Here is a 22959-nt window from a genome sequence, read left to right on the forward strand (position 1 = left end):
AATTGTTTTCAACTTTCACTTGTAATGCGTTAATAAAAGGCATTCTGTGATTTGTGATAGTATGCAAACAATTGTCAATAATCAAAAGGAAACATTTTGTTTTTGGTTGATGAATAATCCCAAATCAAAAAGCCATTTGACCAGAAAAGAATATCTATCAAACAAAAAACCTAACTGAAACTGAAATCAGCTATTGACAAAAACAAAAATCAGCAAACACAAATTGGGAAAATGAATATCAATTAAATTAGAAGGTACAACTCCAACAAACAACGATTGTTATGGCACTAATAAGCAGATAATTAATTAAATATTACCCTAAGCCGATGCCAGAAGAACAAAGAGGTAACCAATCTGGTCAACCGTCAAGCGGCAGCAACCATCGTGAAAGCCACCGTCAGCGCAAACAAATAATTCGACCGGAAAAAAGGGAGATTTTACAGCTGGCGACAAACGCCACGCTCGCTTCTGTAAATCGCAACCGTCGCGGCCAAAAACCTTGGATGCCGGAGACCAGGCCACCACCATCGCCTAATGTTCAGAAATCTATGTCGTGAGCAGTGGTGACCGGAGCCAACCGTTTGGGCAGAGAAAACGGGAAACAGCAGGTAAAGAGACATCAACGATAAAACAAAAGTTCAAGTTATAATGCAAAGTGTACAACTCAAACAGCAGTCTACAATTCTAACTTCACAATGTACAATCTCTAATGCAACAGAATGTTGCAAGTTGTATATATATATATATATACATATATATATATATAATTTGAAATTGTAGATGTGTGTCCTTGAACCGTCATGAGTGCTTCATCATCATCTATATCCTGGTCCATGACCATTACTTAGTGAAGGGTTATGTGTCACATTTGGTTTTTATAAAGTAGTTGGTAAGTTCAAATAAAGTAAAGCTGGTTATGCACGTGGGTTAGTGGAGCTGGCTTTGCACGTGGGTTGAAGATTTCTTTGGATACCGGTTCCTTTGCTAGTATTTCGTTCAAAGTTGTTTTAAGTTTGTTTCCTTTTTATTTCCTGTTTTCTAGTTCAGTATGTTTAGTACCGTTATTATCTTTGTGTATTTAAAGGCCATTTGGCTAATCAATAATGTGAGCTTTTGATTAGTAAACCAAATACCATTGATATCGAATTATATCAATTGGTATCAGAGCAAAAACTTCATTCATTATAAAATTAAGAAGATGAATGACGAGAAGATGAGTATACCAGTGTTCGATGGACACTACGAACACTGGAGTGAGATGATGGAGAACTTGTTGCGTGCAAAGCAATTGTGGAATCTCATTGATCCGGGTATTATCGAACCAACAGCCCGTATTGCCTAAAGTGATGCTCAGAGAAAGAAAGTTGAAGAACTCAAAATAAAAGACTTACAAGTGAAGCATTATCTCTATCAGGCAATTGATAGAGTCACGTTCGAACAGATCTTGGACAGGAGAATGTCCAAGGCTGTTTGGGACTCAATGAAGAAAAGATTTGCAGGAAACGAGCGTGTGAAGAGATCCATGTTGCAGAAGTTAAGAAGAGACTTTGAAATTCTAGAGATGAAGAACGGGGAGACCATATCGGAGTATTTCGGTAGAGTGCTGACGATTTCAAATCAGATGAGAAGCAATGGGGAGTTAATGCCTGATTCAAAGATAGTAGAGAAGATTCTAAGAACTCTCTTTGAAAAGTACACGTATGTTGTTGTCTCAATCGAAGAATCAAATAATGTTGAAGAAATGTTCATAGATGAACTACAAAGCTCCTTGGTGGTTCATGAACAAAAGTTTAAAAGGATTAATAATGAAGATGAACATGTGTTGAAGATGGAAGACGGAGAAGTTTCAACTGGTACAGGGCGGGGAAGAGGTCGTTTTAGTCCAAGAGGAAGGGGACGTGGACGCGGACGATCTATGAAATAACCCAATAATAATAATAATAATCATAATAAAAATAATAGTAATCAAAATCAAATATGACCAAAGTGAAGCTAAATGAAAGGAAATAAGTGAATATACAACCATTTGTATAAATTAATAAATTAAATAATAATTATAATAAAAAAATGATGACGATAATAATACAAGAATAGACAATATAATAATTTTTCAACTACTCAGGTTTGTCTCTTTCCTTTTTATATTTCACTCCAAAAGAAAGGAAACGAACCAGATTTATAATGAGTGCATTCTGGATGAATCATCTGATTTTGACAAATCAACCCTCCTTCACATTGATTAAAAAACTCAGTAACCTTACAAACAGAAAGATATGACCACACCATACCATCTCTTCTATTAATGCCATGTTCATCAAATCATGTAACGATAACTACAAATAATGCCATGAGATTTTTTTTACTTCTCATAATGGAGCATCCTCTTTAAAAACGGACATCATCTCACCACAATCTCATCGTTCTAACTTCATATCTCCCTCTAATTTCGTTTACCACCACCAACGATCGGAGTACCATCGGTTGTTTGAAGCATCATTGCCGTCACCGTTCGCGTCTTTTCGGGAAGCATCATTGCCACCGTATCACGAAATCCAACCAAGGTAACCCGAACCTAAGTCCTATTAGTCATCTATCTAAGATCTTGAACGTGAATTATAACACATTTATTCAGTTTTCAACATGAGTTTATAAAGCTTATACTATGATGAGTTACTACGGAGAATATGAACTAGTAGAATTATAGAATAAAATATTTAACAATCTGCTCATCTAAAATAAATTGTTAAGCTCAACTGGTTAAGACCCCTCATTTTCAAACAGCAGGTCCAGGGTTGGAAACCCCCCTACAACATCTGTTTTGTTATTTTTATATCATCAGCTCACTATAACTGATTAGTTAACTTTTTATAAAGCTATATTCATAAACTGGTTGTTGGTCTGTTGGTTAAGTCCTTGGATTGAAACAAAACAGATGCAGGTTCAAACCCCTTGGACATCAGTTTTTTTTTTTTTTTTTTTTTTTTTTTTTTTTGTAAATAACTTAACAGCTCCTTTAACTAATTTGTTTAACTGTTTCTGTAAACATTAACAAATATTGAATTGGTCCAACTGGTTATGTTTCCTGTCCAAAATTAAACTACTGGTCACAAGTTCAAACCCCACCATGACAAACTATTTTTAAGCCTTGTTTATATAGCATTCATTCATAACCATTTTTTAACACCTAAATAAATTCGTTAAAAGATTTAAATAAGAGATATCGACCACATTAATAATACTTATTTTTCTTAATCAAACGACTCTATTTTTTTTTATATATACATAAGATAAAATTCGACTTTAACTTGTTATAAACCGTACACGACCTTATGAACTACATGTATACGATGTAGGTTAATTAAAAGAACATCACTCATATTTCATATCTCTGTAAGATAACTAACCAGCAATCAAGGTACGGATCCTAACCCCCTCCCTATTGTTATCATATTCGATTATTATAAACCCCATTGATATTATATACCTTTGGAACTCCTAACGTCTTTGAAACCTCAATTCATTTGGCTGCCCGTTCGATTCATGTTCAGATTATGATTTGTTATTTGACTTGTTAGCATGCGATATATCTATTATTATATTGTACTCATTATCGCATGTTCCGTGATATGTTAAGATAAGTATTGTTATTATATAACTCAGATTATTTGCACTCTGTTACCCTGAGCACTCGCTTCCCGTGGAGTGTCCCACGAGCATAACATTGTGGCATCGATGTTATGTGCTCCTTCCGTGACGGAGAGATCAGTTCACGGCGTCTCTTAAGTACAGGTGTGGTACATAGCTATTAGGAGGCGTATGGATATATCCTAGTTCAGTTTTCAGTTTCAGGAAATGGTTGTGGGTATGCCAACTTACGCCATTTCGGGTGATCGACATATAGGAGTGGCCCCTGTATGTCGTCACATATTATCAGACTCAGTTATGCTTATGGGTACATCCGTATTATATATTTCAGTTATATAATTTTAAATCAGTTATATGTTACCATATATTGTGATTCAGATGATTATTACTTGCTTTTGAGCCTTAATATTCCTTACTGGGCATTCGGCTCATTCCGTAAATCTTTTTACACTTCAGGTTCACAGGATACCTTGGGCGGGATCAAGAGAGAAGCTTAAAACTTAGGAATAATCTGAAGATGTGTGTTAAGCTTATGTTATTTGAATAATATGTATTTCGAACTTAGTATTTGAACTATCAGTCATACGTACTTTTGATTCTAATGAAGTAATGGAATTACGTCTGTTGTCTCTGTATACCTCCATACATTGTGACACGTCAGCCTATCCGGGTTGGGGTGTTACAATCTACTTTCAACAAAGAAACTATTGAGTGCTATAAATGTCACAAATTGGGGCATTTTGCTTATGAATGCCCAAGTTCCAATAAAGCACACTTTGCTGGTTTTGAAGAAAATGAAAAAGTAATGTTGTTGGCCGAGGTCACTACTGAAGAATGTGTTTTCATGGCTAACAATAATGACAATTGCATAAACCAGTTCTGGATTTTAGACTCAGGATGCTTTAATCACATGTGTGGAGTCAAGGAAAAGTTTGTTTCCTTGGATCAAACCTTTTCCACCTCGGTTAGACTGGGGAATGACACTCGTATGGGTGTAGCTGTAAAAGGACATGTAAAGTTGATTTTGAATGGAGCTACCTTTGTGGTGAATGACGTGTATTATGTCCCAAAGTTAAAGAACTGTTTGTTGAGAAAAAGGGATTATCATTCCTTTTCCAATCTGATGCTTGCAAGGTGTAACATCCAGAAAGGGGTTTGCTTTTCCAAATTACCATGAGTAAAAACAAGATGTATCCTCTATGTGAAGATGTCAGAAGTAATTCAGCTCAAAGAGCCGACAGATGTAATTATGTTCATGATGAAGATATGGCCAAGTTGTGGCACGAGCGTTTGGGTCACATTAGCAAAACAAGCATGAACACACTTCAACAAAAGGGCATGGTACGTGACTTGCCAAGCTTCTCTATTGATAATGCAATATGTGAAAAGTGCTTGGTTGGTAAGCAGACAAGAGAAGTCATTCCAAAGGTGGGCAAATGGCATGCTAGTGAAGTATTGGAGCTGATTCACTCCGAAATTTGTGGGCCAATATCTCCTCACTCATACACGGGTAATAAGTGTTTCATAAGTTTTATTGATGACTTCAGTAGAAAGGCATGGGTTTATTTATTATCAGAAAAGGTAGAAGCTTTTAAAATGTTTAAGGAATTTAAACGTAAAGTAGAAGTTGAAAGTGGTAAAGTCATTAAATGCCTTAGAACTGACAGGGGGGAGAGTACTTGTATGATGCCTTTGTTAGTTTTTGCAAAGAACATGGGATTAAAAGGCAACTAACCACTAGGTACACCCCACAACAGAATGGTGTTGCCGAACGCAAAAACCATACTGTTATTGGAATGATCATCACATTGTTGGCTTCCAAAAACATGCCCATAATGTTTTGGGCCGAGGCTGTGATGTGGAGCTTCTATGTATTGAATAGAAGTCCAAGTAAGGCTAGATCAAATATGACACCTGAAGAGGCTTGGGGTGGTACCAAGCCAACTGTTGATCACCTTAGGGTTTGGGGATCAATAGCTCATGTGCACATACCAAAAGAAAAGAGAAATAAGCTCAATGACAGAAGTTTTGACTATTTATTGACCGGAATAAGTGAAGAATCTAAGGCATATCGATTGGTGGATCCAGTCACAATGAAATTGGTTATAAGTAAAGATGTTGTTTTCGAAGAACAAAAGGCTTGTGAGTGGAATAAAGAAAATAGGGTCATAGAGAATGAAGAACTCACATGGGGAAACTACATGTTTGATGAAGAAGAAACAGATGAAGATATATGTGAAGATGGGGAAGATCTTGATGCGTGTGATGATCCCATTAGTGAAACTACTACCACTAATACAACAACTAGGGAGGGAAGAATTACAATCGAATGAAGATGAGTTGAATGCTGTTGAAACCCTTGATCAAGACCTTATTAGTTACGAAGAAGCAAAGAAAAAGGAAAAGTGGAAGAAGGAAATGGACGTGGAGATTGAAGCCATAGAAAGGAATGATACTTGGAGTTTGATAGAGATTCCAAAAGAAGCCAAATGTATAGGTGTCAAGTGGCTGTTCAAAACGAAGTTCAATGAAAAGGGAGAAGTGGAAAAATACAAAGTGAGGTTGGTAGCTCGTGGGTATGGTCAGGAATTTGGTATTGATTATTTGGAGGTTTATGCCCCGGTGGCATGGATGGACACTAGTAGGATGATGATAGCCATTGCTGCTTAAAGGGGTTGGGGTGTTCATCAAATGGATGTTAAGTCGGCTTTCTTGCATGATAATTTGCAAGAAGATGTGTATGTTCAACAACCTCAAGGATATGTGATAAAGGATTGTGAACACATGGTGTATAAACTAAAGAAGGCTCTATACGGATTAAAACAAGCTCCTCGGGCTTGGTTTAATCATATTGAAAACTATTTTGGCAAAGTGGGATTTGAAAGAAGTAAATCAGAACACACTTTATTCATTAAAAGGAGTTCAGAAGGTAATGTGTTGTTTGTGAATGTTTACGCAGATGACTTGATATATACAGGTGATGATTACAAGATGTTGGAAGATTTTAAGAATTCAATGAAGAATGAATTCGAAATGACCGACCTTGGAAAAATGAGATATTTCCTAGGTATTGAGGTTATGCAAACCACGGTGGGCATTCACATTTCTCAATCAAAGTATGATGTTGAAGTTTTAACTCGGTTTAATATGTTAGATTGCAATGCTGTTGCAAATCATATTGTTCCAGGCTGCAAATTGAAGCAAGAAGAGGGTGAGTATATGGATGATACTCTCTTTAAGCAAATTGTTGGCTGTCTCATGTACATAACTACCACAAGACCGGATATTCAGTTTGTGGTAAGTTTGATTAATCGGTTCATGTCCAAACCCACAGAAGTTCATTATGCAGCAGCAAAAAAGGTGATCACGTATCTTCGTGGGACTTTGGATTATGGTATTTGGTATAAAAGAGGCAGGAAAGGAGAGTTAAAGATATACACCGATAGTGATTTTGCTGGTGACTATGATGATAGAAAAAGTACTTCAGGTTATCTTGTTCTTTGGGATGGAGCTACTGTTAATAGGTCATCCAAGAAGCAAAGTATAGTTGCTTTATCATCCACCGAGGCCGAGTATGTTGCAGCTGCAGCATGTGCTTGTCAAGTTATATGGGTTAGAGGCATTTTGAAAGAACTAGGGATAAATATAGAAGAGAAGCCTGTAATTAACTGTGACAACACATCAGCAATTAAGTTGTCTTAAAATCCGGTTTTTCATGGAAGGTGTACGCACATTGGGCTTCGCATTCATTTTCTTCGTGATTTAGTAAATGAGGGCACAATTGCGCTTGAGTATTGTGGGACTAGACATCATGTTGCAGACATTCTGACTAAGCCATGGCATCGTGAAGTGTTTCAACGATTAAGAAGTCAGATGGGTGTGTGCTCTCTTAAGGGCAAACAAGTCATGTAGACCCTGCCATGTTTGAGGGAGGGTTTGAAGGGTTATGTGTCACATTTGGTTTTAATAAAGTAGTTAGTAAGTTCAAATAAAGTAAAGCTGGTTATGCACGTGGGTTAGTGGAGCTGGTTTTGCACGTGGGTTGAAGATTTCTCTGGATACCGGTTCCTTTGCTAGTATTTCGTTCAAAGTTGTTTTAAGTTTGTTTCCTTTTATTTCCTGTTTTCTATTTCAGTTTGTTTAGTACCATTATTATCTTTGTGTATTTAAAGGCCATTTGGCTAATCAATGATGTGAGCTTTTGATCACTAAACCAAATACCATTGATATCCAATTATATCACTTAGATAATGCCGATTCATCACACGTTATACTTAAAAGCATCATCTTCAACTTTATCTCCGATCATCAAGCGATTTTCTTTTTTGTGAACATCAAATTTTTTTTCCAACAAAATCTTCTAAACTTTTCACTTAAAAGGATTCAAACCCATCATCTTACCTTTTTTATAAGGGAATACACCATACAGCTAGATCAGTAAATCATGATTAAAGAGGGTGGTGTCATATTCACAACTATAAAAACCGAATTTTTTTTTTAAAAAAAAATGTCATTATACAAGGAAGCATATTCATAATTCAGAACAAAATTCTTTTTTACCACCACTGACCTCTTGGATTCACAAAAGTGTATATACACACATGTATTTATTTATTTATGAAGTTTAGACATCAGTGAAACCTTTTTCTTTTTTAATAAGAAAACATATAAAGTATTAAATATAATCGTCACCAATTATAAAAGATGTAGAAAACAATCACTTAGGTAGTTAGGTGGTAATTGGGCCATAGATTCGGAGTGTATTTGGTAACCTATATGCAACATTGCAACCCCTCCTATTTCAACAGTTTACTTTGATTTTTCATCCCCAATCTCCATATAAATAAAACCAAAACAAACTTGCACCAATCAGATTATCAACAAGCACTGTTTTTTACCTTTTAGCAAACAATATTTGCACTCCAATGGCACATAATCAAACACATGACACTCTCATTTCAAGCACGATGATCTTCATGATCATAATTTCCATGTTATGTGGTTGTGGAATGGCGCAATCATCTTCCGGGTGCACAAATTGTAAGAATAAGTATATATTATATATTTATTAATATGCCCATCATTATCATTTATATTGTATTAGAACAAAATATTAACTATACCTTATCATATATTAGTTTGATAATTGTTGATGGGCCATATTACCCTTACTAACTAATAAAGGGTTTCCCCTTGGGTGTATATATAGAGAGATTAATATTAACATCATAACCTAATCACACACACATTATAATTGTGTGTGTCTCCTCTCTTTTAAACCGGGTTCCTCTAAAGAACCCAAACACCATCATTAATTATACATCTTAAAGGGGAACTCGATCAAGCTGACAACTATGTCGTCTACATCCATACTCTGATGCGATTACTACTCTCCATGTTGTAACAGGTTCATAGGTTTAATATTTATTATGCTTTCTATTGCTTATATGAAGAACTGATCAACATGTGGCATCAGAGTGATGTTGATTAATCAATTCTTCATGTTTTCCCTAAATATGGAATTGAATCAGAAGACATGGACTAAAACTTGATAAACCCTAATTTTTTTGGTTTCTTTTTTCATGTTCTGTTACAAAAACAATATATGGAACTGTTTAAAATTGCTAAAATCCATATTTAGTAAACCTAATATTTTCAAAATCGGTTAAAAATCATGAAAGTAAAATTAGTTTATTAACCATAGGTGAATCAATATTCTTCTGATAAAGTATTTATAATATGCGGCCAAAGTTATTGTTTATCTGCAAATACTTTTGGATAAATTTTTAATAAAATAATTCATGGATTTAACGAAATTCTGAAACTTAAAATTAGATACGGTTCACCACTTATTTCAATATTCTATTCCTTCTTTTGACTTTTATAAACAAGGACATTAATTTAATAACGTTCAACCTTTTGTATGTATTTCTTATCAATTTAATTTAGTGACTTAAATCGATTTTATAATTTTAATGAGATCACTACATGGTTGACCTTAATATTTCCCAAAAACTAACTCTTATCGTCGAAAATTAAAGTTTATGCCTTTTTTTCTAAATGGTTTGCGGATTTTAATCATTACTGAGAACTAAGGTTTAGCCGAAAATCCAACCTTTTTCGGAAGCCAAACTTAATCCTTGCTAACATGCTATTAACTAATTAAATAGTTTTGTAAATTCTTAAATATTATACATTTTTTACAAAACTAAATAGGCTTAACTTGAATGAATTTTGATGTATCACTTCTGCTCAAAGGTGATGAGTTACATCTGCCTTATCATTCAAGTCTAACTACAAGCTTTGTTAGTTTTGCCTAACATGATACAAATGTTTCACTTCTGTCCAATGGTGATGTGTTACGTTTTTATCTAGCAAAACTAGCTCGTGCATAATTAAAATAATTGTCACACTTCTGCCCAAAGGTGATGTGTTATAATCGTTTTGCCCACATACTTAAATAAATTTTAATTCTGCCCAAAGGTGATTTATTTTTTGTTTAAGTAGAACTTTTAATTATAGTCTATTAGTTTGATGTTAATAATAGACATATCACATCTTCAATAAAATATAATGATCCTCACATTAATGGTCCTTCATTAATCTAATGATCATAAATTTTAATCTGTATTATGTTAATATCCTATAACATTACTCAATATAACTTTCTTCTCTAAATAACCATCTCATCCAAACCATCCAGTCTAATATTAAAAAATAATATAAGTTTTATATCATAACGAGTTTTAATAACATTTAGCTCTTCTCATCTTTAATTATCCATTAAGACATAATATGACTATCCTATTGCTCTTTCTAATGACAATCATTATATTGAAAACTAGAGCATAAAAAATGGGATGAGTCAATCATAATGTCTCTTATGATAATGGTAATCAAGAACTTATTGAAATAAATGTTATCACTAGAGTTATTGTAGATTTAGTTTTTCCTAAGACAATCTAAATAACTCCTAAGATGCATGCATTCCTTCTAAATTCTAACTATAAGGTTAAATGGTATCCCTGAATACATCATGATGTACAATACCATGACCCATAAAATTAAAGGTTCACACATGAAAATAAGTACAATTTTATAGTACATTGTTCAAGTAGCTTAAAATAGTTTAGAGCTACATTAGATGAACCTTAAAACAACTTTCCATAACAATTGGCTTAGATATTTATATGTTCATAAAACAACCTAAAAGTTATAAACTGAAGGTCAAAGAACATTTAGTCTATAAGTCAATAAAATCCATATATGGGTTAATGCAAACATCAAAATGTGATGAAATCTTTATTCAATTATTTTCATCAAAAACCAAGTGGATTAATGTACCTACCTCAAAATGAGTGGGAGCAAATAAAAACAAACTTGTCCTTTTATAGATGACATTCTTCTGACAAATATATATTACATATGTCAAAGCATTGTTTACACATACTTTGATATTATAGATCTCAGAGATATTCCTTACACATGTAACAAACAATATTGCTCTACTTTAGAGATTAATAGGATCACATAGATTATTATCTTATGCTTCATTAAGTAGAAGCCTTATATAAGTCAAGTCTATACTCGTTTAGATATTACTCAAAATTGCAACACACTAGATATGTCTAGATTAATGTGAAACATCTAAAAGAGTACTAAGATATCTTTAAAGGAAACGAAAGACTATAATTTAAAAGAAGAAGTGAGAATTCAAACCGTTAGATTACTCTAAGCTTTCTCATATTTAGATATAAGAAAATATAATTTTCGGGATATATTCTTATGTTAGCAGATAAATCTATCTCATGGAGGAGTCATAATGAACTGACAACAACAATCTAAGTTATAATGACATAATGTGTTGATTAATCACAACGCAATTAGCAATAAATGTTGTTGAAAATTTATCATGGGACTCATAAGTTTATTAACTCCATATAAATTATATATTGAAGATTTACTATGATAAAGTCAGCTACCATGTTTTCTCAAACAGTAACAGTTCGAGAAGTGCTGCATTATAATTTCGATATGAAATTAATTATTCGTTTATGAACGAATTGAGGAATCTAAATTTTCGTATCGAATACATTCATGATATGCTTAAGGACCCGATAACTAAAAGTCTCACCCATATATATTATGAAAGCGCTTATAATAATGACGGGTTATTGATGACTATGTGCAACTGCATATCATACTATGAATGATTAACTATTAAATTTCCTCATCAGTATTGATTTTGTACGTCTCTTAATATGTTCAGCATGCATAATGACATATAGACGAATTAATATACAAATCAAACGTTCTGAAGGGCTTACTTGAAAATTTTGATCATAACTACTTAGGTTTTAAATAAGGACTGCAGTATGATTAATGGGGGTCTTGAGCTGATGTTCAATTCCATGACTGTATTTCTCTGCTCAAGTTTAAGTTCAAAACTAAAATGAGTGTTAACTGCTGATCAGGCTTATCTAATACTCATAATAAATGATTACTTGGCCAAGTGGGAGAATGTAAGAATAAATATATGTTATATATTTATTAATATGATCATCATTATCATTTATATTGTATTAGATCAAAATATTAACTATACTTTATCATATATTAGTTTGGTAATTGTTGATGGGCCATATTACCCTTACTAACTAATAAAGGGTTTCCCCTTGGGTGTATATATAAAGATTAATATTAACATCATAACCTAATCACAAACACATTATAATTGTGTGTGTCTCCTCTCTTCTAAACCGGGTTCCTTTCAAGAACCCTAACGCCATCCTTAATTATACATCCTAAATGGTAACTCGATCAAGCTGTCAACTATGTCGTCTACGTCCATACTCTGCTGCGATTACCACTTTCCATGTTGTAACAAGTTCATAGGTTTAATATTTATTATTATTTCTATTGCTTACATGAAGAACTGATCAACACAAATGTCATAATTAGCATGTCTCCATGCCTTAACTACATTACGGGCAACTCTTCAACTCCTTCTAGCGGGTGTTGCACCCAACTCGATAGTGTGGTCAAGTTGCAGCCGCAGTGCTTGTGTGATGTTTTAAACGGTGGTGGCTCGTCGTTAGGTCTTAACATAAACCAAACTCAGGCTCTTGGGTTGCCTAAGGCATGCAATGTCCAAACACCTCCTACTAGTCAATGCAATGGTAATTTTTTAAAAGTAAAAAACAACATATTATTTACAAATCTGATGATAGTCATCTCATTATAGATAGAATTAATTCAAATTATTATACATATTTTTGTCCTAATTTTTACATAATGTTTTTGAAATGGAACAGCTGCATCTCCAGGCGATGCTCCAACAACACCATCTACTCCAAACTCGGGTCGTGGATCAAATATCGATCCATCAATAGATAATGGTTCATCAGATGCAATCTCTACACGAGTGTCCCTTGTTCCACTTCTGTTTTCCTTACTAGCTGCCTCATGTGTTCTGGGATTCTAAGTATTAGCCACATTTTTCCTGGCTATCGGCTGCGGTTTCCCCCTTTTGATCATCTTTATTTTGCATTATCCTGGGTTGACCAGAGATGTTCACATCGTTAAATAATGTAACATACTCATTCTTTTTGTGATTTGAATTTGAACGTTGATGGAATAAATATGAGATTGTATGTGTCTATCCCGTGGTGGTTTTGGATTTGAGGGTTGATCGCAGTTTGCAACCCACATAGTTATTTATATGAAAAATCTCAACTCAAAGAGGCTCACACATTAACTCATGTTACCAGATATGACCCGTGTAAATTATCTGTTAAAACCAATGTTGTAAAAGTAGGTTTACAAGGCCAAATACTCCCTGAGTACTTATTACAAGGTATGTCGCCAAGGCGAGTTCTTTAACTTCTCGCCTGGCCAGTTATTAAAGTATCAGCCAATGGTCAAGCTCAGCCAGAATCACATCTAGTCGTTGGACTTCGGCTGATTTCGACTTAAAAAAATATAATTCATTATTCTATAATATTAGTGAACAAATATCATTTCTTTAACTAATGCCTAGCAATTTTTAGAATAATTTATTATTTAAAAACGTATTTTTTATTTATATTAATATTCACCTATATTGTTATAAATATTTGTAATTAAACTTATGGTATTTGGCATATATATAATATCCAAAAATTAATTTTCTTTATATTTACCATGTCCGACTATTCCCCCGAGTACTCCGAGTACACCCAACTCTCCAGTCGGCCACCTATGGTCCGTCTAACGACTTTTGCAACATTTATTTGAACAAGTGGGAGACCCATAAATTTGTTCATGGAGGGCAGAAATTTAGAGGGTCATTTGTCTACCGCTGTATAATGATACCTTTTGTTCTTGTTTAGGTCTGATCGTGTCGGGTCATATTAAAAAGAAACTAAATTGAAATAATAAACAAAGGTACGTCAAACGCCATCAAAAATGCACAAGGAAAATTTTAAATTTGTTATATCTAAACTAGTCTACTTATTCGAACAATTGTTTAAATCCTAAGTTCATAACAAGTATAATTTTTCAACCCTAGACCTTGTTCTCTAATCAAATAAATTGAAACAATAAAATCAACTATTAAATGAGTGATTAACTTAATCACTTACCTAAAGTTTGAAAGTCTGGCCGGAATTCAGCCGACGAAGGGATCTGGTGGCGACGAATGATGATCAACAGTGGGTCTTGTGTTTTCAGTCGTTGCTCGTTCTTTTTCTTTGCGATTGTGGTTGGATTTTTTTTTTATTTTAATATGTTTCAAACCTTAAAAATTCATGGGCTATGGCCCAAGGGTAAAGATGTTAAGCTTATGATCATTGTACTAGCAAGGTTTAGACAATTTAAGCCTAAGTCACAATAATTTAAAATTTAGATATCGGTAATTATATAAATAATATAGATTATTAGTGTGATTTATATTTAAGAATATATGTTATGGACTCAAAGCTCAGAGTTTAAAGCAAGACTTTGAAGATAGAAAGTCAAGAAAAAAGAAACCTTTGGATGTTTTGAGATTGTGATAAGATTCTATTATGTTGTAGTTAAACTAAGCCATGTTCTATAATATTATTTATTTTTTTTGGTGTTTAAACAAGATACTTGGAGTCGATCAAGTTATATACAATACTAATCTTTTGCTATCAAGTCTTTTAATTATTTCCGTTACGCTACGAAATTGGTATCAACAATGGCATCTTGTCCGACGTCCCATCACCGAAGGGAGGGGCATGACAATACACCTGGTTTGGGTGCCTAGATATTGAATATCTGTTAGCTAATTATAATCGAACGACAACTTATGATACTAGAGTGAAAAGGTGAAACATAACGATCTACATTTATGTACATGTTAACAAGCATAAAGTGATACTCAAGGCTGGTCTAAGTGGGCTAGTTGGGCGACTGCCAAGGGTCTAATCTCTCTTCACGAGGAGTTTGGGGGTGGGGTTACTAATCTTTGAAACCCAATAACAAATTAACATTGGATTTAGTTCCGACCCATTTAAACCTAATTTCAATTATTATTATCATTTGCCATGCATTTATCTCTAAGTACCCAACTATACACATGACCTTTAGCCAATTCAAAGTTTCAATCATAATTTTACCGTTACCATCAACTCACTTAAATCACCATTGCTATTAAGAACGGTATATTACATAGTATGAATTACAAAGAGCTTTTATTCCAAAGTGTTAGGAGACCTTCATCATTCGTTTATCTATTTATATTAAATGAATTCATTACGCTATTTTTGTTTGTTTATTATTATCGTAATTATTTAAATAATATTTGAGCTTTTAAGTTTATATCTTAAGAACTTATTTATTTTACTTGTTTTAAGTCTCAGAATTTTTAGGGATTTTTCGGATGATATTTTTACACATAAATCTATCTATTCTAATAAAAACCTACCATTTTTGCCACTTGTCAATACCATAGCCCTCCTCACCTTTTTTTTCAACCAATTTTCATATATGATCCTAATCTTTTAAGTCATTTCAATATATGACATTTAAATTATAGGTTTATTCCAACTAAATACATTACTACATATAATAAGTATACTCCGTATGGATTGACAAGAGACGATTAGTGAATTTTGAAGTGTTAATTATGGTTTATATTCAAAATAATAAACAATATTCGATTCATAATATGTGGAATGAGAACAATCGACTTGGACCAAATCCTGATAACGTCAGCGGCTAAGACTTAGCCTTTAATACCTAAAAATACATATGATTTTAAAACTAAAAGTTTTCGGGTTGACCCGAAACCTAGAATTCGGACCTGAGAACCAGCCCAAATTATTTGGTTCAGGTTCGGGTTAATATTTTCTTGGGTTGGGTTAGTTTGGGTTCAAGTACGGGTTTTCTTGGGTTGGGTTTCATATTACGGGTAATAGTGACAGCCATACTTTCAACGATTATAAATAAGAATCACTATTATTTGAACATGGTTTTAATGTTAGTATGTATTTTTCATTTTCATGGCAATTACATTCATATGAAATAAACAAATCATTTTGTTATATTTAAATTTTTGATTTTTATATTGCTTGATTATACAATTTTTAATTGTAAAATATAAAGTTAATTAAAAATTTATCATACAAAGAATATTAATGACAACAAATTTATCATGATCAATCAATTTCAAATTGTAAAGATTATAAGGATGATTATATAATCAAAGTTCAGGTATATGGGTTTTGAGATAATCATGTGTTTTTTATTAACATGAGCAGATGTTCTCAAATGACGTCATATTAATTGATTAAAAGCTATGATATTTTATGTGTATGGATATTTTTTTTATTAGTATCATGGATATATGTTATCATTTTTATCTAGAATTGGTATGTACTCTGAGAACCTTTTTTGTCACGCATACAACTATATATGGCTATATCAAGAGTTATAAACCGGCCTATATGTTACTTTATTAAGAGTTACAAGCAGACATGGACTAAAGATTTTGATTTTTGATAAATAATGTATACATGTTAAAACAATCACAAATGTAGTGTATAAGGAAGTTTTACCTATTTGTAACATATTTGTGTAATCTTAGTTATGTAATTTCTGTAGTTTTAATTTAATTGTAATTATATTAACAATATATGATCAATTTGTTGACTGTATTTCACTTAATGATCAAAGTTTAAAATTTTCAACAATTACCCGTGTAATACACGGGCTTAATTAATAATTGCTAGGGAGGTTCTCGGACCCTATCAGCATAAATCAACAACCCACGAATCATCTGCCCATTAAAAAAGTTATATTCTTATAATATGGTAGAATTTAATATTAATCGTTTTCCAAAAAATAATAATATCCGAAACAGAAATCCAAGGGAGAAGCCGTTATCCGAAATGAATCGCACGTGACTCAATGCTGCGTGTTCCACTCTCAAACAAACTCATCAGATATCTCTGTCGTTCAAATAACAACTAATCACATCATTTCATTTGTTCCCGATAACTTATTATTCAAATTCAAACTGGATCTTCTTGCTGTGTTCAACATTCAATAATAAACAAAAACCCTTGAAGAAGATGAACATGCAAGCTAGTACTAGATTCTGGACATTCGACACGTTGCTAGCAGCCTTTCTTGATTTGTTTGTTGCTTATTTCTTGCTTTGTGGATCAACTGTTGCATTGTTTGCTGTTAAGTTTCTGGGTCTGTTTGGTTTTGTTGGGATTGATGGTTTGGATTACAGAAGGTTACTGGTGGATTGCCCGAATGAAAAGGTTTCCGGCGTTCGGCTTTTGGTTACTAGAAAGTTCCCGTTTGATTCGATCTTCGATGGAGTTGGTAGTCGTTATTCGGTCGAGGATTTGTATCTGGATAATGATGATGAGGATGAGGAATCTTGTAGTAGTTGGGAATCTGATGGTGGAAAACTTACTGGAAATAATGGGATTGATGAGTCGGTTTCGTCTTCTTGGAATTGGGTTACTTGTGTTGATCAGCAAAGCATTCGGGGTGAAGAACTGGATCGATGCAGTTTGATTCTTTCTGATGTTAACAGCTGTAACTGTAAGTACTCTTGTTTTCGATTCGGTTTTGATATTATTCTTAACGCTATGCCAATTGCCAAACACCCCTTAATAGTTATACTTCCAGGGTTGGCTCAACTATACAGGAAAAAATGAAAATAAATAAGCTGTAGCTTGGGACACATGTTTAACGGCCCCGATTTTCTTGATTATATACTAATCTGCGATTATTTTAACGTCTGCGGTCTCATAAATTGGAATTGAATAGGATATTTAGGGTTTAAGTTTGTTTAATTTTCAGATGATGGCAAATAATTCATATAGTTCTCACATGTTAATATCCTAAGAAAAAAAAATAATTATATTTTTACAAAAGGGCATGTGTTTTAAAATCCGCTTGGTCCCCCAAAAAGGTTGACCAGCCATGAATACTGCTTTGTTGTTGGTTTTAGGCGAAGTAGATACTTCAATGATGATGAAATCAGTTCGGAGATATGATGAATATGCTAACGAGGATGATAAAGAAAAGATGATTGTTTTATTGACACACGAATTAGACCAAGCGCGCGCAGCACTCAATATTGAGCTCGAGAAGGAAAGAAACGCGGCTGCATCTGCTGCAGATGAAGCGATGTCGGTGATACATCGTTTACAAGAGGAGAAAGCCTCAGTAAAGATGGAGTTGCTTCATTATCAAAGAATGATAAAAGAAAAATCGGCTTATGATGCTGAAGAAATGAGTATTTTGAAAGAAATTGTTTTGAGGAGAGAAAGGGAGAAACATTTCCTGGAAAAACAGGTTGAAGCATATAGGCAAATGATTCGCGATCAGAATGATCTTGTTAATGGCGGAAATAATGAAGATTTTGTTCCAGATTCAATATTGTATGAGGATGTTGACTTTTCAAAACAAGAAGAGCCTGAGAAAACTATAGCCATTGTAGGGGAAGAAAAAGATTTGGAAACCGGTTCAAGCGTATATGATGTTCATGTAATTGACAATGAGCCAAAATCAGGTGAAAAATCCAATGGAAATATGAAGCAAACAGATCAACAAGAGTGTGGTGTTGGGCTGCCATCTGTGAGCTCAAAGAGTAGTTTAAGAAGGTATTCCACATCAGCGTTGGATAATAAACGAACCAGACTCGATACTGAAGTCGAGTGGCTCAGAGAAAGATTAAGGATTGTGCAAGAAGGAAGAGTAAAACTTAACTTTTGTGTTGATAATGGGGAAAAAGAAAGCCTGCGGTTGCAGCTTTTGGAGGATATAGCGTGCCAACTTCAGAAGATTCGATTGATGACTGAACCGCGGACCGCCCGCCAAGCTTCTCTCCCCCTTCCTTCCCCTAAAGTGGTAAGTTTGACTTCTTTTTATTGATATTATGACCTTGTTTTCCATATGCATCTTGTGAAATGTCATGCAGTAAGTTTTGTATTGATTTATTTTCTTGAAGATTTACTTAACTTGACATATCATTCTTTATGTGAAACATCCCTTATTTGGCCTATCATGAAGCTTTTATCCATATGTAACATGTCCCATATCCCTTATTGGATACATAATTCACTGTGAACTTTTTTTTATCTTGAAAATAAACATACTCTTCTGGTAGTAATTTTAACAAAAGTTTTGACGCCTTAGGCGGACCCAAATTTTACTTCCTGATTTACTAATAGATATCAAGTCATAAAGAATGTCGAGACCCAAATATTACCAACGTGTTTTGGATGCATTATGTGGATGAAAGAACTCACTGGTTATGTGTGCTTGAGTGGAAGCAATCCGTATTATGGAAAGTTTCCATTAATCATTTTGATTTTGCGCATATAAAATCAGCCAAACGATAAACAAATCTGTAAGTTACTCATGGGAAAAACTAATATTGGTCAGTAAGACGGGCTGTTGGCCATAAAATGTGAATGTTTATGTGTATTTCATATACAGGTATTTATCTCTCATGGTTGAGTTGTAATATGTTAGTAATCATCTTATTTAGAAGAAACCCATGGTCTTTTTTTGTACGTTAAAAGTCTGAATGTCTGATGAAGAACGTTTATAACTTGCAGGGTTTGACGAAGAAAAGGCGATGTAGAAGTGTATCTTCAGGCTCTTGAAATGGTCATCAAAATCTTAAAAGATTAGAACAACCTTAGATTCTCGAGTTAATGTTTTTTTTTTATTTCGTATATGTGAATTTTAGATTCAGTTAGCATGTGTTGAATAACACCCTATGGAAGAGGCAACTTCGGTATATCGTAAACCTTTTCATATTACATATATTTTTGTGTGGTGTTTATTTTCCATCAGTATTTAGACTTTCAAAAGTCAAACTCAGGCTTTATAAAACCAAAACAGGCACATCTATGGGACCTGAATTTATAAAGTTTACACTGTTAGGATTTGTGAAGGTTTTGGGCTAGTTTTGGGCTTGGGCTCAAATTTGTGACAAGGAGAACAAGGACTTGGCTCGTTATTGTTTCTTGTTAGTTAAGACTTTAACCCTAGTTTTATTTCTATATATACCCATGTAATGTAATTGTAATATTTGAACCTAATCAATGAAATAACCTAGTTGCAGCCTGTGGATGTAGGTCCCCTGCTGAGACCGAACCACGTAAAATTATTGTGTTGTTTATCATTATTATTTTCTGTTTACTGCCCGTATAATCAATCGTGTGTGCTTGTTCGTGTGTTGTTCCGCTGCATCGCTTTGTTCCTAACAAGTGGTATCAGAGCTTTGACTCGTTGAACACACGGTTTGTTGCACAAAAAAGAAGATTCACAGTTTGGTTTTGGTTTGTATTTTCATTCGATGATCAGAAGTCAGATTTGTTAAGGGCTTTGGTGGTTGGATTAATCAAAGGAAACCTTTTGGAGCTGGAATCTGTGTCCTAGAGAAAGTGGTTAGTTTGTTCGGCGGCCGTGAACGAAAAAAAATAAAAAAATAAAAAAATCAATATCATAAGTCGTAATAGTTTTCGGTTAGGGTTGGTGGGCGGCGTTCTTGCCGACGCGGAAAATAACTTTTGGAACTGGGTTTTGTGACCGAGATCGTTTGGTATTGTGGCCGTTAATGGGGCTGATTTTGTTCTGCGATGGTGGCCAGAGAGGCCGGATTGCCGGTTATTATTGCCACAGTTTGGTTTGAAATGAAGATGCATGTGAAGAATGGTATGAAGCTATTTGGCCATAAATTGCTTTGACCATGGAGGTGTTTTCTTTATGTTTTCCATGAAGTTCAGTACAGGAGAATTAAACCTAAGGGACAGGTAATGTATACTTTTTTTTGGTTGGATGTGTTCTCTAGCTGGTGGGCCATGGATATTTTATTTTTTATTTGGGCCACTAAAGAATTATGTTTGGGTTGTTACTTGTCCAACGGAGATGTGCCTTTATTTTTTAATTAATTCTTCCTTGGTTCTCTAACATTTTTCGATAGAGTTTGGTCTTTCAAAATTCTTGGGATTCGACGGGTTAGCAGTTTCAGGTTTGAATATTCTATTTTGTTTTTGAGTTTGGGTTTGACTGTGGTCATCAACCATAATTTTTTGAACCAAGTTTTGTGAAGATCAGTTGCGCTCGGGTTTGGTTTAGGTTTGTCTGCAAAAGATTAGTCTGAGGTAACTGTTTACAATTACTTGATTTATCGGTTATTGTGGGAGCAAATAGATATGTTTAACAGTGTTTAGTAGAACAACCGTCAAGTTCAGGCCCGTGCCATTGTTGTGTTTGTTCGCTGTTTCTGATTCGTTCTTATTTGTTATTGTCACAACTGAAGCCCGGAAAGTTGTGTTCGGAATGTTCGTCGGTTATAGATTTTGGTTGATTGGTTGTCAAATGGAACTTGGATGTGGTACCAAGGATGGGATAAACTTGGAGAAAATGGAACCAGTGGGTGTGCTGGTAACGACATAAGTGAAAAAAAATAGTGACAAGTCATGTGAACTATTGCTCGTTTGGATAATCTTTCGGTTAGGGTTTGTGGTAACTGATCGTGTGTACGGACATAGAACCCTTGGTACCGCTTTAACCGTTTGCCAGCCAGCTGGTCTAGAACTGTGAAGTTATTCTTGTTCAATGGTGATCAGTAGTTAGCAGTATGACATTTGAAAGATCTTTTGTACTGGTACTGGGTGAAGGTTTTCGCTGGGGAGTATGAGTGGAGATTCGACTCATGAGTGTTGTTTTGGCATGTGTTGGGATAACAGAGACAGTGGGAGCTGAGCATAGTTTGACTTGGTGGGGTTGCATGAAGGTGTGGGACATTCTTTAGAGACAATGTCCATAGATGGTAAGTTATGCTTTTGAGAATGTGTTGGTGGTGATGCATTGGGACTCAATGGAAGGCAGTGAAGACTCTTGGGTTTGAGATTTTGTTTTGCTTCATTTTCTTGTTACCTACTTCAATGAAGCACCGGTGAATCTATTTATTTAAGACTTTTCTAGAGTTGTCAAAGTCTTGGCTCGCTGCATCGAGTAGAGCTAAGTGGATTCGTATTGCAAGCATGAATCCTTGAGCCACATGGATTTCAGCTTGAGCGTATTCGGAGGTTTAAACCTTGATCGGGATCTGGTAACAGTGGTATCACGGGGGTGTAGAGGTACAATTACATGGTTACGTTGGGTTTTGAGATCGGATATCTGAATGGAAATTCTCTCTTTGGTGCTTGCCGTATTAGGAGAGTGTTCTTTCTTCTGGAAGTCTCTGGATCCGATTGTGTGAGTAAGTAGGTGTCGGTTGAGATTGAAGATGAGTCATTGGCGGGTTTTGCCATGACTGGGTCTGTGATGACCGTATTGGAGCTGGGGCGCTCCAATGGGCCTTTCGGGAAACTGATGCAAAGGCCGGCCGCTGCAACTAGGTGGATTGGATTGTTGAAATCTTAGCTTGTTCGTGAAGAACTGGAGGCTTGAAGAACTCCCGTTGTTGAAGTTTTAGCTTGTTTTTGGAACTGGAGGTTTGGTGATTTATGTTATTAAAGATTACTGGAGTTACTGGGTATAGGGTTTTCTTTGGATGGCTGTTGCTGTTCGTGCAACGCCTTCAAGTGGGAGATTGTTAGGATTTGTGAAGGCTTTGGGCTAGTTTTGGGCTTGGGCTCAAATTGGTGACAAGGAGAACAAGGACTTGGCCCGTTATTGTTTCTTGTTAGTTAAGCCTTTAACCCTAGTTTTTATATCTATATATACCCATGTTATGTAATTGTAATCTTTGCACCTAATCAATGAAATAACCTAGTTGCAGCCTATGGATGTAGGTCCTCTGTTGGGACCGAACCACGTAAAATT

The 22959-nt window shown here is 34.6% G+C and overlaps 2 protein-coding genes and 1 pseudogene across 2 annotated transcripts; all 3 read left to right on the forward strand.

The window, feature by feature from the left end:
• Positions 1 to 1456: 1456 nt before the first annotated feature.
• On the forward strand, positions 1457 to 1924 carry LOC143571092 (uncharacterized). Its single transcript, XM_077056602.1, has one exon. The coding sequence runs from the start codon at positions 1457 to 1459 to the stop codon at positions 1922 to 1924; it is 468 nt and encodes a 155-aa protein (XP_076912717.1).
• Positions 1925 to 8570: 6646 nt separating this feature from the next.
• On the forward strand, positions 8571 to 13129 carry LOC143571091 (non-specific lipid transfer protein GPI-anchored 26-like; annotated as a pseudogene).
• Positions 13130 to 18093: 4964 nt separating this feature from the next.
• LOC143571093 (uncharacterized) lies at positions 18094 to 19791 on the forward strand. The gene is made up of 2 exons (XM_077056603.1): positions 18094 to 19023; positions 19737 to 19791. The coding sequence occupies exons 1-2, from the start codon at positions 18094 to 18096 to the stop codon at positions 19782 to 19784; spliced, it is 978 nt and encodes a 325-aa protein (XP_076912718.1). The 3' UTR covers positions 19785 to 19791.
• Positions 19792 to 22959: the final 3168 nt, after the last annotated feature.

This window comes from Bidens hawaiensis, unplaced genomic scaffold, assembly GCF_021521415.1.
Source record: "Bidens hawaiensis isolate Kalapana, Puna unplaced genomic scaffold, B.hawaiensis_p1.1 tig00025191_1, whole genome shotgun sequence".
Taxonomy (NCBI): Eukaryota; Viridiplantae; Streptophyta; class Magnoliopsida; order Asterales; family Asteraceae; genus Bidens; species Bidens hawaiensis.